Genomic DNA, 16,114 nt, shown 5'->3' with positions numbered 1-16,114 from the left:
ACACACACAACAATGGCCATTCATTTATTTGTTCATAAAATCATAAAGAGTATATAGTCCACACACAGCTGAAAGCTCACACGCCACAGCAGTACAGCACACACCACAAGCACACCAGACAGGAGCACAGCAATTGGCAGCAGCAAGCAAAGCATGAGGTCACGTCTCATGCTCTGCTGTTGCAAGAACTGAAGGCTGGCTCCTGCTTTTATTTCTCCACAGCTCCAGACAGAGGATGCAGGTCTGTCCGGATCACACCATCTTCTCCAGCAAGATGGCATGGTAACACACACTTGCAATCTGAGGTTCGGCGATGGACAGACGGCTCTATCCATCCAGCTAGGAACCAAAGCAAACCGATGCAGACGCAGACCACACGAGCGCAAGCAAAAGCAGGCATCCATGTCGTCGTTCTCACAGGCTCTCACACGGAACGAACAATCAAGCAGACTTCGAAGCAGAATCAGCAGCAGGAGATGGAATCAAGCAGGAGATCCGACGAAGGGCTGCCTGGCCGGCCGGGATTACCGCTCACCTGCACAGGAGTTGGAGAGGTGAGCAAACAAAAGCACGTCAGAGTAGGAGTGGCTACTAGCTAGTGATCTATCGGTTAACATCATAGATACTACTACTGGCATGCTCTGGTTAGAAAACTAGTGGCATTACAAGATACTTGACTTGACTACCTGAGCACGGAGCCCCTGAGCATGGTCTTCTTGTAGTACCTCGGGTGGGTCGGCTTGTAGTGGCTCGCCCGCGAGTCACCGTCCCACACCAGCCTGTCCCACCACTCCTTCTCGCAGTCGCACTCCACTGCCTTGCTGCTGCCGCTGACGTCCGGAAGGCGCCTGAGGCTCCAGCAGCATCTGATCTTGACCGTCTTGAGGTTGGGCGCGGACATCCGCCCCCCGCAGATGCTCTGCAGCGAAGGGAGCTCGTGCAGGTGGATACGCTCGAGGCTAAGGAACAGTACCCTAAAATGGTTAGGCTGGTCGGTGTTCCACGGGAACACCTCTTTGAGATTGCCGCACCACATGATCTCAATGGTCTCCAGGTCACAAAAAGGTACGAAGCATTCGTCGTCGAAGATGTCTTCATCTGGCGGCTTGAACATTGGGAGGGCATGTATGAGCCTGGGGCAATGGTCCAGGTGCAAGTACCTCAGGTTTGTAAATCCCCGTCTGGATGTTATTCCATTCCATTTGCAGATGTAGAGTGCTTTCAAGAGCTTTGACGCCCATAGTTTTACCAACTTGTAGTATTCGCCGACAATTCTTGATAGCTTGGGGTTAGTGAAAACAATTTCCAGTTTGGGGCACCTCTCGATTCTGCACCATTTTAGACCAGACCATTCGGCGTTCGATTGCATCGTACCTGAAGGGATAGTTGCGATGGACAAGCAATCGTGCACATGAAGGATCTTAGCAGAACGAATCACATAGTCTGGTACAGTAATCGTACTACTTTCTCCACCACCTGCCGGTGCTTTTGTCCAAATCCGGTCTTGTATGTGCATGTAGCAACCTTCCTACAAGTCTGCGAGGATCCAGAGGATCACCTTGGCCTTCGCCTTCGATAGCCTGTTGCAGGTGGAGCAAAGTGGTGTCTGCATATACTGCAGGCGCACGCTGCTCGTTGCTGCTGCCGCTCTTGATTGCTTCATCTTTGCTATAGCCAGCAGTAACAGCAAGACGAGCTAGGGAGGAAACCTCCACATATCCCTCACGATAAACAAGGTCATAGATTGACTCAAGTGAAAAAATAAGCCTTGAATCCCTTACAGAAATGTACCAACCAAAGTCACTGATCGGTTGTCGATTGCCACGCTCATGTGGCGCTGCTGATGCTGTTGTTTGTGTAGCGGTGACAGTACTATAACTGGCACTTGATGACGCTGACTGCGTGGTGTCGATGAGCACCTTAAAGTTGTAATTAACATCTTCAAGTCGAGTTCTAAGGATCTGTGGCCACAAGATGGCACAGAGCTTGTCACAGTCAAGCAGACGAAGCTCATGAATTTGCCAGACTGTAATTGCACTGAGGTCTAGTGTTTTCACTGCCGTGCCCGAGATGTCTAGGGTGTCAACACAAATCATTCGTCCTAAAAACAGATTCTTCAGTTTAGTGCATCCCCTGAAGGACATCGATCGCAAGTGTCTGCCATATCCATCAACAATGACAGTCTCCAGGCAGCTGTTGCTGGTGGTTATCAGTCCAGAAATGTCCTTCACGGGAGAAAGGTGATTGGTATTGTTTCCTGAAAAATCAAGGAGTTCCATCTTATTCATCTCCGAGAACAAGTCTTCTTCCGGGCAACTGCACTGGACTTTAGATTTTGTTATCCGGAGCTTTCGGATGTTAGGCAACCGTCCCTGCAGCTGGCCCATGTCCCATTCCTTGGCCTTGCATCCCATCACGTTTAGCTCCCTCAGCTGATCCATGAGGTCCATCATCTGTGCAGACAAGATCTGATCACAGTGCGTGTAGCGCACGTCCAGCACGCACAGCCTCTGGAAGAACTGGTGGACGGCCTCCTTATCCTCTATCCCGCCTGTGCTGATCCTGGTGTCTTGGCAATGGTCAAGCCATAGGAACCTGACGCTGTGGCAGTGGCAGAATGGAGGTGATTGGAAGGCGAAGGTGCAGCGCGAGATCTTGAGAACAGCAAGCTTGTCCGAGTAGTGCTGGAACATGTCTCCATTGGGGATTACTCCGGCAGGGACCCTAGTGAACCCAAGAGTTGGTGAGCTCCAATATGGCCTGCTCTGGACAAACTTTGCTTGGTGAGTGGAGGGCGAGAATTGATGGTAGTCCGCATCCAGTCTCATCTCACCCTGCAGAGCATCAACAGCTCTCCAGAACCCATCATCGGCGCCGTCGTCGTTGTCCCTCTCTCCTTGTTGGAGCTGCTGCAGGATGCCCTCGCACACCCAGTAGTTGGCGCTGTGGGTGGCTAGATGGTAGTCAATCGAGTGGCTGCCTCTGCAGCACAGCTCCATGATGTACAGGAAGCACTTCACAACCTGTGCAGGGTGCAGATCCGCGATGCTGCGGCTGCGAGTGCCAGTGTTAGTCTTGCAGGCTCCAACCATTTCCAAAGCCTCCTGGTTTACGAGGTAGGGCCAGAGCTCCAGTGTGTCTTGCTCCTCGCGGCATGAGGCGGCGGAGAGGAAAGCATTGGTTGCTCCGGCGCTCTTGATGGCCATGTCAACTTTGGCCCGCGGCTGGAGCCGGAACCGCCCTTGGAATGTCCAGAGGACCTTGTTGGTGGAGAACCCGAACAGCGGGAAGCCACACAAACTGGCCAGGTCGATCTCCTCGCCGCTGCCGTTGTGAAAAATCACCAGGAATCTGCAGTTGAGCTTCTGAATGTGCCGGTACATCTCCTCAACGACTGGTTGCACCTCAGCGCGCGAGCCCTGGGGCACCCCCTTGAAGTCGTCCTCCTCGTCCTGCCTGTCCAGCAGCTCCATCACTTGATCGGGGAGCTTCAGCTGCTCGGCGACCGCCCGCTGAAGTGCTCTCCTGCTCCCCCACACCGAGCAGTCGATGTGGACGACCTGCTCGAACTTCAGACCGGCTGCTGGGGCTCCCTGCCGGCCAGCTGGTGGTGAGACGCGCCAGGCTACAGAGCGGAGGACGGCGGAAGCCCCCAGCCCGTCCCAGCCATCGAAGTAGATGACGTGGTCTCTGCTGCTGCTACTGACGCTTCTACTAGCACTGCTATCTTCCTTGAGCACCTTGAGAATTTCCTCGGCAGCCTCGTCGATCGTGTCGGCCTTAATAACCTGCATACACATGCACAGGTGCTCGTCACGTGAGATTTGGAGAGAAGAAAAAAAGAGAGATTATGCTATGTTGCTAATTGGTTCTGGGTTTACCTCAGTGCGCATGTTGGATTATTGAACTGGAGTAACCTTGCCATGTAGCTACTAGACCGTCTGCAACAACACTGCAGGGACATCACTTCATTTTGCAATACCCTGCAACCTCGTCGATCGTGTCGGCATAAATAACCTGCGTAGACATGAACATGTGCTCGTCAGTTGAGAGAGACAGAGCACCCAATGTTGTTAATTGGTTCTGGGTTTACCTCAATATGCATGTTGGATTATTGAACTAAGGTAACCTTGCAGTGTAGTAGCTACTAGATCTTCAGCAGTAACAATGCAGGGCCATCGATCACTTCACTTTGCAAAACCCTGCAGCTGCCAGCCTCCAGCATATACACCGATGCGGCTGCTCCATTCCGGTCATTGGAATTTAACACATCACTTAGTCCCTTGGGTTGATCGATCTGTGGCCAACACAGAAGCATGCAGAATCAAAAGGAAGTGCTTGAGGCTTGTGCATATTAAAGAACAAAGCACATGTAAAGAACGTCACGCAATATACTAGCTCTATCATCATCCAGAGGGCAAGAAAAGTTAAGAGGAAAGACTGGAGATAAATACTACATAAATATACACTTGATGCCAAAGAAAGAAAATCCAAAAGGTATATATGATTGTGCAATATATGGCACATGAAAGTCTCAATCTATTGGTGACATCAAGTAGTGTTCATATGATCTTGTAGCTTCCGCGGATTCAACTCTTTTGTTTTTTGCCTACACAGGTATGTAGTGTGACTCATGCATTGCAATTTTTGTGCCAAATACGATATATATATCCCGTTTTCACATTAGGTTATTTGCATGATGAGCATCCTATATACGAGCGTTTCAAATAAATGAATGTGTGTTATTTTGCAATGGAAGGGATCGAGTAGTTAGTACATACCTCAGTTAAGTAGCATTTTCATGTACTAGCAGGAGATAGACGTAGAGAAGCTAAACAGATCAGATCAAAACCGACGATTGTGTCTGCCCTGCGTGTGTGAGGGATCAGAGAGAGTATGGATGGAAGCAAAATGGCTCTTGGTCAGATACACTTTGCTAGGCAAATGTTCCCGGTGAACTTTTCTTTTGTGTCTGTATGCAGCCATCATCAGATGATTCTTTGCTTGTAGCTGTTACGATATAGAAGAGGAAGAAGATGAGTGAAACTGTTAGTATATTGAGAGAGATGCCCTTTGGGCAATATATAGAGTACATAGGACACCCCAAACCCTAGAATAGGAAAAGACTAAACTACCCTTGACTCATTTACTCTTATATCCTTAACACCCCCTCTCAAATGCAACGTGAATGCAATGACGTTGCATTTGGAGAGTTAACACTAAGCACTAGACTCAAAAGAAACAAGAAAAAGATACATCCAAGTCTAAAATCTTGATATCGTCGAAGTGTGCAACTCTTGAACATGTCATGTAGATGAGCTCCTCCACAAGAGGGTATTGCCTTCACAAACCAGTACTTGAGCAAATACCTCGAGTCTTCACAAACCAGTATGTCGACTCCTCAAACACGAGCCTTGCTTTAGAGAATTGAACACGATAAGAACAATGAGATGTGCCAAACCAACCAAAGATAGAAAGCACCACTGCAAGACGGCAAGTGGTGAGACAGGAAGGTGATGACGACAAATAGACGGCCATTAATCATGACGTGGAGCAAGAAGGCTCCGAAAGGGACCAAGAGGGCATTGTCGCACCAAAGATGATGATGTGATTAGCTAAATCGACGGGACTCAGCTAACCAAAAAATAAAAGAAAGAAATTGGCTGATCTGACAATATGAATTTTGTGAACACGCACGACTTTGACGAATTGGAGTTGCAATTGGACTTGGATAGACAATGGTTTAGATCATATACTGGCACAACATGGCAAACTGAACATATGGATGGACTTGGATAAACGAACAGTGGAAATAAATGACAATATACTATGGATATGCAGCAGCAAGCAGCAAGCAGGAGCACAAGCAAAAGATGGAATGAGGAGCTCAAGATGCAGCCCAACACAAAGGCATAATGCAGGCCCAAATGAAGCGAAGTATTTGGCCTAGAAGCAGCCAAGCCAGTCAGCTTGCCATCGGGAAGGCAGAGGAGACATAGCCACGGTGACCAGCAGTCCAAGGCTCCAAACTGCAAAAACCAGCTCCCCTGTTCCTCCCCACGGGAACCATGGATCCATGAGGGAGAGTGAGGGGAGCACTCGAGCTGGCAAGATACGCACCAAGCAGTGGGTGGACGGATGCCCAAGCAGCTCCAGGCAGAACAGAACAACAGGAGGATGGGATGACGAGCCGCTGCGAGGATGGACGGAAGGGCGGCGACGAATCGACGGCGGCAGCGACAGGCCGCGCCATCTGGAGCTGAGCAGCCTCCTCCTCTTCCCCAGCTTCCCCGCCCCTGCTCCAGAGGTGGCCGCGACTGTGACCGGACACCCCGGCGTGACGGCAGCGGGAGAGCGACGGGTGGGCGAATCAAAGGACGTGCGGCTGCCGGACAGGCAGACGCGCGGTGCTCGCGCGGACGGCGCGAGGACGAGCCGCAACGGGCGGCGGGGATGAGCCGCGACAGGGCGGCACGGTGAAGGACGACGGCGGGCGGCGAACGGAGAGGAAGACGAGCTGCGACGGGCAGCTCCCCCTCTCGACTCCAGCAGCCGGATCCACGACGGGCGGAGCGGAGGGCCGCGACGGCCGACGAGCAGCGGCAGAGGAGGCCGCGACAGGCCGCGATGGCGGAGACGATGCGGGGTGGAAGAAACCACGACGGCGACCGGCGGACGGAGGAGGACCGCGACGGCCAGGACGGGGGCGCCGGAAGGGGGGAAAAATAGGTACTGCTGCGACTCGATCTACGGGTTTGGGGCTACTGGAGATCCCATCCCCGGGAGGGAAGATCGATCCTCCCGGGGACGGTGCAGCGGAGATGAATGAGGGTGGCGAACCGGATCGAAACCTAAAGCTCTGATCCCATGTTACGATATAGAAGAGGAAGAAGATGAGTGAAACTGTCGGTATATTGAGAGAGAGGCCTTTGGGCAATATATAGAGTATATAGGACACCCCAAACCCTAGAATAGAAAAAGACTAAACTACCCTTGACTCATTTACTCTTATATCCTTAACAGTAGCCAACTAGCTACTGCAGGATCTTTGAAAGGTAAAGGGATTAAAGATTGAAATAAAGCTAATACAGTCTAAGGTGACGACACATTATATGTTTGCCTTAGGGAGTAGAAAATTTCCGTTAGTAAAAATTGACTAGCACGTATATACTTAACAAATATCGCAAGGGAAATGAATGTTATTCTTGATGTACGTTGAGTGGTGCACCACCTTCACTTTGATGCTTGCTTAATGCTAGTGCTGTAATAATTAAGCAATGTGAAGCACAAGGATTTATGTTTATTTGCTGTTATCTGCCTGGTCCACTTCTCCCTGTAGCAACAGTAGCGCTTAATGAGTACTAGCCTTTTCCTTTTCCTTTTCCTTTCCCTTTCTCTCCCTCTTCTTTTTTTAATCTTGTGGACGACTCAAAGTGATCAAAGGTAGAGAATCCGATGTGGATAGAGGATCGGAGCATCGTGGTCGGTTGTAGCTTGCGTTCAAACACAGGCATAGATCCTCAAAAGCAAAAAAGACCACCGGCCGTCTGGCATGATTGCTATAAACTTTTCATGTAAAAAACATGGAGACAAAAAAACCTTATTTATGACAACTAAGGCTGGGTAATAGTAATACTTCTTCCTGTTTTGTAAAATATTTTTTAAATCATAAATCGAACTTCTCTAATTTTGATCAAATTTGTCCAAATATATATTAATTATTAAATGCATAAGATATAATTCATGTTGTATTTAATGAGACTTTTTTTGCCAACCATATTGAGTACACGTGCAACCCTATCCCCACGAGCATCTCCGAGAGACTAGGCCGGCAGATCTCAAGATCAATGAAATTACAACAAGTCAACATGTGTTTTGTTATGGACGGTTAGTCGCGTACCACTAAAAGAATTGCAGTTGGAGCCCTTTTACCTAGCATGGTCCATGCCTATTGAGACAGGCACGGCGCAGACGTGGGTGCTGATGGAAACAGCCATTGTCAACTAGCAGTCTAGCTTCAATTCACCATGCAGTACTCAGTGCCATTATTCCTTAGTCAATATAGTTCCATCACTTCGTCACCATGTTAATTTTACCCTGAGCAAGAGCAGAGCAACACAAATACAGAGTTACAGAGTACCTGATCTCGCTCTATGCTACTGTTTGACACCGCTTGCTCCCTCCTACCATCACTGACATCTGATACTCTGATAGCCTGACTAGCTCGATATGGTGACGGCTCGGAAAAAAAAAATAATCTCCATAGATTATTTAGATCGTAATATTTGACAGGAAGGGACCAACATTGCTGACTCTAGAAATAAACGCTGCAGATATCGAGTCAATTGAGACGAGGAAAATTTGTCATTTTTTTGTAGAATTGATTATGACAGATTGCCTACAATTTCGCAGTGTCATGGATGCTCCCAATGAAATAGTTCATTGTTCCAGTGAGCAACCATTGTTTCCTACAGTCAGAAATAAAAGACATGAAGAAATGATCCATCCGTAGGCGATTTTCTGAAATATCAAGATGCAATAAAGAGTTCATACTATTACCAGTCCCTCCCATTAATGATCAAACTAATAAGTTTGCCTTCAATTATCCAATAACAGGAATAGGGATGCTCTTCAGGCAGGTTGCCAAGAAAAATGGAAATGGATCCTGTCAGTTGATTATGGGAGATGTATTATTGAGATTTATCCCAGCTATCCAAAATTAAGCTGGAATGGCTCCTGTCAAATTGCAGAATGAAAGGTCTAGCTCATTTAGCCTCGTGAGGGTTACTCAGGGCAGCAGAGGCCATAGGACCAAGGTAGTTATTCTCAGTCACCCAGTGAAATGAAATTGAGATTAGTCTACTTTCACAACCAGGTTGTCAGAACACGGTATCTAAATTGCTGGAAAGATTTGAGAAATCTGCAAGCCACAATTAATAGAATTTGTAGAGAAAGCTGAATTTTTCATTAGTTACGATTTTTTCAGATAACATGTAGTGAAGGAACTCTGACAAGGAGCCAAATATGGATGGACCAATTCACCTAGAATTCAAACTAGTCGAATCCACATTTTTTTATAAGAGTGCACGCATCTTCTTATGTGGGAAGGCAAAACGTGTGTCCTTACTACAAACCCACATTCCTCAGCGTTGCCCCCTTGCAGGCAAACCATCGAGCACCCTTGGTGCGCAGCTGTCAGGGCAGCCCGTCACCACCAACACAGAGCAACGCGAAAGCTAACGAGAGCAGGCCGCCGGCATAAGCAGCGACGATGGCACCGGCATGCACGACGGAGTTGTCGAAGAAGGAAGGACCGAAGGAATACCTCGCACCCGTAGGAAGTATGAGGCCGCCGCCACCGCGCCTCGCGCCGCGAGTCACTGTAATCCCACACTGAGCTTCTACGGCCGCCGCCACGGGAGTGTGCGGCCAAGAGCGGGCTTGCGACGAACGGCGGTGGATGGAGACCGAGCGCAGCACGCGCTGGGACGGAGCCGAAGAACGCCGCCTGTGCCATTTCGGCTCCGTTTGGGAGGGGCTTCACCAACGGCTTCAGGTGAAGCCCTCCTAAACGTTTGTTTCAGGATCGGCTTCACGTGTGAAGCCGGTTCTGAAGCCGTCAGCGGCTTACACAGCCAAGGTGAAGCCATGAAATCGTGGCTTCACGCGGCTTACACATCAATCTAACAAGTGAAGCTGTTTTGCCAAACATTTTCTAAAACGGCTCCAACTCCACCAGAAAAGCCGCTCCATCTGAGAAATCAGAGCCGGAGCTGTTTTTGGAAGAGCCGAAGCCCTGTCAAACAGGGCCTTCGTCGGCGGGGAATATTTCGGCCCGTATTTTAACCGTTCCTCTAACTTGGATCACGAATCAGGGTTTACAAAACCGGTGGCAACCGGTCCGGTTTGAGTAGTTACCTGTCAAACCGGTCCAGTCCGGTTCCGGTTTGGACCGGTATCAAATTGGCTCAAATTCAAAATTTAAATTTGAATTCAAAAAATGAAAAAATTTCTAAAAATACTTCAAGGTGTGACGAATTTAATGGTGTCAAATTTTCTCAAAAATTCGTTCGTTTAACATACTTTTCGGGCATTTAAAGTTAAACGAAAAAAGAAAAGGAAAAAAATGAGACGGCTCATTAAGGCCCACTTGTTAAACCGGTCAAACCGGCCGGTATACCGTTCCAAACCGGTTACACATGCAATTTTAAATTTGGATTTGAATTCAAACCGGTCAAACCGGCCGGTAAACCAGTCTAACCGACGGTATACCGGTACGAACCGGTTGAACTGAGTTTTTTGAATTCAAATTTGAATTTGACCGGTACCGACCGGTTTCCGGCTAAACCGGACCGGTATACCGGTACCGGACCCCGGCCGTTTGGCCGGTCCGGTCGGTAAACGAAACCCCGATCACGATAAATAATTATGATACCTTTTTTACATAGAAGCCTAATACTCCTAGATTGCATATAACCTTTTTAATTGGGATGGTGATTTTTTTATATATAAGCCCCTAAATTTTCAAATAGACCCCTGGATTCGCTCGATTCGTCTTACCTATGGACAAAATGTGGCCAGACACACCTATGGATAGTGAACGGTGTAAAACGGAATTGAGTAACTATACTAACGCGCCAAGAATTGGCGCGCCCTCGTGAGCCGCGGCCCCACGTGGGGCCGGAGGTACTGTTCATGGGGGGCCGGAGGTACTGTTCATAATAAAAAATAATAAAAGGTACTGTTCATGTGGCCCGGGAGGGTACTGTTCATAATAAAATTAATAAAAAACACTGTCCATGTGGACCCCTGGGGTACTGTTCGCAATAAAAAATAATTCGTGATTAAAAATTAAAATAAAAAACATGTGGGCCCCGCGTGTTTAAATGTTTAGTTTTTTTATACACAAAAATAATAAAAAAATTTGTAAACTACATTTATCTCTATTATTTATTGGATTTTGTTTTCACTTTGTAAACTCACAAAATATAATTGAATCATACATTCATTTCTAAACTTATCATTCTTTCCACCAAAATTAATAATTAGTGTAAGCTAATCCATTAACATACACAAAATGAATTCATATACATACTATTTATGCAGGACTCACGTGGGTTCTGTGTGCTATTCAGGTGGTACCCACATAATATTCAATTGGAATCCACCCACAAAATATGTTTATCTATTTATTTACATAAAAATAATAAACATATTTCATACACTACATTTACATGTGCTAGCCCCTACTACTTATTGGATTTTAATTCCACTTCGTAAACTCGTAAAATATAATTGTATGACAATCCATGAACTATACCTACCAGACTTTATTCAATACATCAACACGTTGTTAAAATATATAAACACAATATTGTTTTAACTGTAGCACACGATAATATAATTTTATTATTATTTTAGATCAAATCTTTTGCTACAGGCGCGCAAAGCGCGCCAACCTGCCTAGTAAGAACTAAGCAGCATGGATTACAAATGCTCTCTGGTGCCTTGCCACGCGAAAAAAGGAATGAAATTAATTCAAGAAGATCCATTTTTTTTACAATGTCGCCATCTTTCCCATTGGGGAACAATCATTAAGCTTTCCGTCATGACATTTATTGAGGCTGTGTTTAGTTCACGAAATTTATTGAGTTTGTGTACTGTAACACTTTTGTTGTTATTTGACAATTAATGTTTAATTATAGGCTAATTAGGTTTAAAAGATTTATCTTGTCATTTACAGTTGAACTGTATAATTAGTCATTTTTTCAACTGCATTTAATGCTTCATGCATGAATCCAAAGATTCGATGTGACGGGTACTGTAGGAAAAATTTTAGAAACTAAACAGGACTTATATGGCATTTCCATGCCCACATTTCAGAGTTTTTTTTTTCTTTTTGAGGCGGTTTCAGAGTTCTTTACTTTTGCTAACAAGAACTAACTGACCCGAACCATTTTAGTCTCGATCCCGTCGTACTCGACACTAGCTCCGCCAACTACACCAGATGGAGGGAGCAGTTCCTCCTCACCCTGGGGAAGTACCAGCTGCAGGATCACGTCTTCCGTGATCGCCCTGCGCATACCTCCCCCAACTGGACACGAATGGATTGTGTCGTACGATCTTGGCTCTACGACACCCTAGCCAATGATCTCGTCGACATCGTCCTCTCCCGGAGCACTCAGGGCGCCACCGCCCGCACCACTGGCTCGCCATCAAGGCCCAGTTCCTTGGGAACAAGGAAGCGCGCGCTCTTTATCTTGACGTCCAGTTTCGAGCTTTTGTGCAGGGCGATCTTTCCATCACGGAATACTGCAAGCGCTTCAAACGTGTGGCTGATGACCTCACCGATATTAGCGACGCCGTCACCGACCGTACGCTTGTCCTCAACATCCTCCGCGGCCTCAACGAGAAGTTCGCCTCCATCGAGCGTCATCTTCGCCGGAGTCGTCCCTTCCCCTCCTTCCTGGAGGTCTGCGACGACCTCACCTTGGAGGAGCTCACCCTAGCGGAACAAGCGTCCACCCCCTCCACTGCGCTCCTCACCGGAACGTCCACCCCCTCCCAGTGCCCATCTGCACCCACCCAGCGCCAGCCCAGCCAATCTGGCTCCGGCTCTGGGTCTAGCGGTGGCAAGGGGAACAGGGGGCGGCAGGTTCGGCGGCTCCTCCGGCAAGGGCGGACGGGGCAAGCGCTCCAAGGCGCCCAAGGGCGCCAATGCTGCTTTGCCCACCGCAGCCACCGCAGGCGGCGGTGGCTCGAGCAATCGATCCTCCACCGCGCCTATGTCGGCAAACAATGCGCAGTGACCATCCTTCTACAACCCTTGGACGGGCGCCATCCAGATGTGGCCCGCCCAGCGCCCTCCCACCACTCCACCCATGCAGCAAGCAGTCACCCCGACGCCGAACCAGCAGGCGCTGCAGGCTCAGCAGCAAGCGCTGCAGGGACAGGTTCAGCCTGTCCTGCAGCCCTACTACGGCACCGCTCCTGCTCCTGTCCCACAGGGTTAGGCCCAGGTGTGCTGTGCGCCTGGGGTAGGGCCGGCTACTGTGTCGAGCCCAGCTGATTAGATTGGGCAGGCTATCCCCTGCCTATAAATGTAACCCTTGTGTTAAACCCTAATCAAGCAATTATTGCACGCAACCCTCATTACTTTCACTTCCATATAACCTTTTTAATTGGGATCATGATTTTTTTATATATAAGCCCCTAAATTTCCAAATAGACCCCTGGATTCGCTCAATTCGTCTTACCTATGGACAGTGAAAATGTGGCCAGACACACCTATGGTTAGTGAACCGTGTAAAACGGGATAAGCAGAATGGATTACAAATGCTCGGGTGCCTTGCCACGGGAAAAAGGAATGAAATTCATAGAGTTAATTCAAGAAGATCCACTTTTTACAATGCCGCCATCTTTCCCATTGGGGAACAATCATTAAGCTTTCCGTCATGACATGGCTACTAAATGGCATTTCCGTGGCCACATTTCGGAATTCATAGGCGGTTTCAGAGTTCTTTACTTTTGCTAACAGGAACTAGCTGACCTGAACCATTTTATTCAGATCCGCAGAAGAAGTCCATCACGTAGTGCGTGCATTGTCGTCAGTCCAGCTGCAGGCAAGCAACGACGGAGGCCATGGAAACTCAGATGGATACGCCTTTCTCTCGTAAGCCACGTCAGGCCCGAGCTGGCGCTCCGCCACCATCGTCTCCATGTCGAGAAGGAACCTCGCCGCCCTCCCCGGCGCCGGCACCCGGATCTGCACCGTCCCTGCCTTCACAGGCAGGTGGCATGTCAGATGGAAGCTCCGGAGCCGCGGCAGGCCGAGCATCGCCGCCGATAACTGTATGGTCGTCTCCAGCGCCCACTTCTCGCCGCCGCCGCCGCGTCCGCGTCGTAGTCTAGCGAAGATCTTCAGGTGGGTACCACTACCTGCAGTCCCGCGGGCCACGACGCGAGCCTCGTCGTCGTCGCGGCCAAGAGCGAGGGCGACATGATCGTCGATGCCGTCGTCGGGTAGCACGAAGGAGGAGAACTTGAGGGTGCTCTGGTCGAGGGCGACCATGTTCCTCTTCCCGTCGTGCCAGTACCGCCGCCCCGCGGCGACCCCGACGAGGTGCAGCGCGAGCGGCCTGACGATGCTCGTTTGGCGCCAGGAGGAGCCGCCCGAGGTGAACATGCAGGCTAGGATGCCGTCGTCGTGATCTTCAACCAAGCACAGCACCCTAAAGTTGGACATGCCGACGCCTCCCTCGGAGCCGCCGGCGTCGAGGAGGACGGCCGTGGCGCTCCAGTAGCTGACGGATGGGGACGGCGGCGTCGTCAGGGGGGGAATCACCACGTAGCGCCGCGTGAGGGGCTCGCAGACGACCAGGTCCTGGCGCCTGGCCTTGCTGCCGTCCTCGCGGTAGAGCAGGAGGAGGCTCCCGCGGCTATCCTTTACCGTCCAGCTGCATTTGCCGTCGCCGGGGACGAAGTCGAGGGCGAAGTGGCGGCTGTCGATGGCGGCGGCGGCGGACAACGACGGCAAGGGCTCGAAGCGCGGGCGGGCGGAGCCTCCCTGGTTGTAGTAGGAGCCGGCGACGGCGGGCGGCGCGCCGTGGAGGGCAAGGAAGGCGTCGCTGGCGATGACGCGCCGCCAGCGCTTGCACGTGGACGCCGCGCGGAGGAGCCAGAGAGGCGAGTCCAGGCGCAGGAGGACGAGCTCCAGGAGGGCGTCGGGGAGGGCGTGGCTGCCCATGGCCGCCTGCTGGCTCTGCACGAAAACTTACTACGGATCGGATCTACAACTCCAACCATCAGTTAGAGCAAGGATCAAGGATTGACAGGTTTGTTGGTCAAGTTCGAAGTCCTGGCCGGCCACGCTCGCGTGGTCTCGTGGCACGTATATGAATAACGAATGTGTAGACCGTTCAACTTGGCTCATCACTACTAAAAAACGATTTAGAGGTACATTACGTTTTTTACAAAGACGGATCAAAATGTACCCCGCTTATAGAACGAACTTATTATAGTAGTTGGTCCGTTCACCTAGAAATGTATTTTTAGAGGCAGATGACGCCATCACCCGTCACTAGAAATACATTTTTAGGGACGGATGACGCCAACACCTGCCCTTAAAAATATTCTCACGTAAAAAATTCATAATTTTTTTTATATGATCTCGGATGAAGACAAACTTTATATCAAAATTGTAGAGATTGACGAGATCTAAAATTGTATAGTTGAAATTTTTTTATTTAAAGTCATTTAGTAGCCCAAAAAATTATTATAAGTTCTCTAGTTTTAAAATCTACAAGTTTTGATTTGTTTTCAAACAACCTCGGATGTAGAATGTAGAGTAGTTACATATTAAAGTTTTAGTGGTAAGATCTAAATTTTTTTAGTTTATACATTATTCAATTAAGAACATTTAGTATTACAAAATCATTTGCTAGTTGTGCCCTACATATGGCTATAACTATATAGTATGTCATATAACTCAAGTTATATTTTTAAATTCCCACAATCTTAATCTCTATATACACTGAAATATATTTAGCATATTTTTCCTATATCTATAGGTCACAATAATCATAGCGTAGAAGTTTAACTTCTTTTTGCTTAGTTCTACTATATTTGAATATTTATATGAAATTTTAGAATAAAATAAAAAATATTTTAGGGGCGATGGCGTCACCCGCTTCTAAAAATAGATTGTAGAGGCGGGTTATGCCTTATCTTCCCCTACAAATCAATTTCAGAGTTAATATAAAAGAATGGTATATCATCTAGAGTAGTGGAGAGGAAGGTAAATATAAGGCTTGAGGTAGGAGGTTCGAACCCTAATTTACGCAAGTGTACATATTTTATAAAAAAAATGTACCTCGATAGCAGAGGGTTTGTGGTGGTGGCTGGTTAGCTGTGATGTTTTTTTATTTTTATTTTGTTGTTTACTAGTTTTTTCAAAAAGTGTTTATTTTTTAAAAAAGTATTTATATGGGTGGGTGAGGTCATGATCGGCCCCTAAAATTACATTTGTAGAGTCCATCACAGATTTTTAGCTGCGAGAAGTAATAACAGATATGCCACTCATTTCTAAAAATACGTTTGTAGTACAGTAGTAGTG

General features: G+C 48.3%; 1 protein-coding gene across 3 annotated transcripts; it reads right to left on the bottom strand.

Annotated features, from left to right (window-relative positions):
- Position 1: 1 nt before the first annotated feature.
- Positions 2–9,542, bottom strand: LOC120659544. Of its 3 annotated transcripts, none has more exons than XM_039937720.1 (5): positions 9,326–9,542; positions 4,094–4,297; positions 3,882–4,017; positions 687–3,788; positions 2–535 (listed from the first exon to the last, which is right to left on the bottom strand). In XM_039937720.1, the coding sequence occupies exons 3-4, from the start codon at positions 3,891–3,893 to the stop codon at positions 1,461–1,463; spliced, it is 2,340 nt and encodes a 779-aa protein (XP_039793654.1). In that variant the 5' UTR covers positions 3,894–4,017; positions 4,094–4,297; positions 9,326–9,542; the 3' UTR covers positions 2–535; positions 687–1,460. The 3 variants fall into 3 exon arrangements, with proteins under 3 accessions (XP_039793654.1, XP_039793652.1, XP_039793653.1); XM_039937718.1 differs by lacking the exon at positions 9,326–9,542 and adding an exon at positions 4,782–7,126; XM_039937719.1 differs by lacking the exon at positions 9,326–9,542 and adding an exon at positions 4,782–7,126 and having other exon boundaries at positions 4,130–4,297.
- Positions 9,543–16,114: the final 6,572 nt, after the last annotated feature.

This window comes from Panicum virgatum, chromosome 2N (assembly GCF_016808335.1).
Source record: "Panicum virgatum strain AP13 chromosome 2N, P.virgatum_v5, whole genome shotgun sequence".
Classification (NCBI taxonomy): Eukaryota; Viridiplantae; Streptophyta; class Magnoliopsida; order Poales; family Poaceae; genus Panicum; species Panicum virgatum.
The sequence above is the reverse complement of the archived record's forward strand: the minus strand, read 5'-3'. Positions and strand labels throughout refer to the sequence as shown.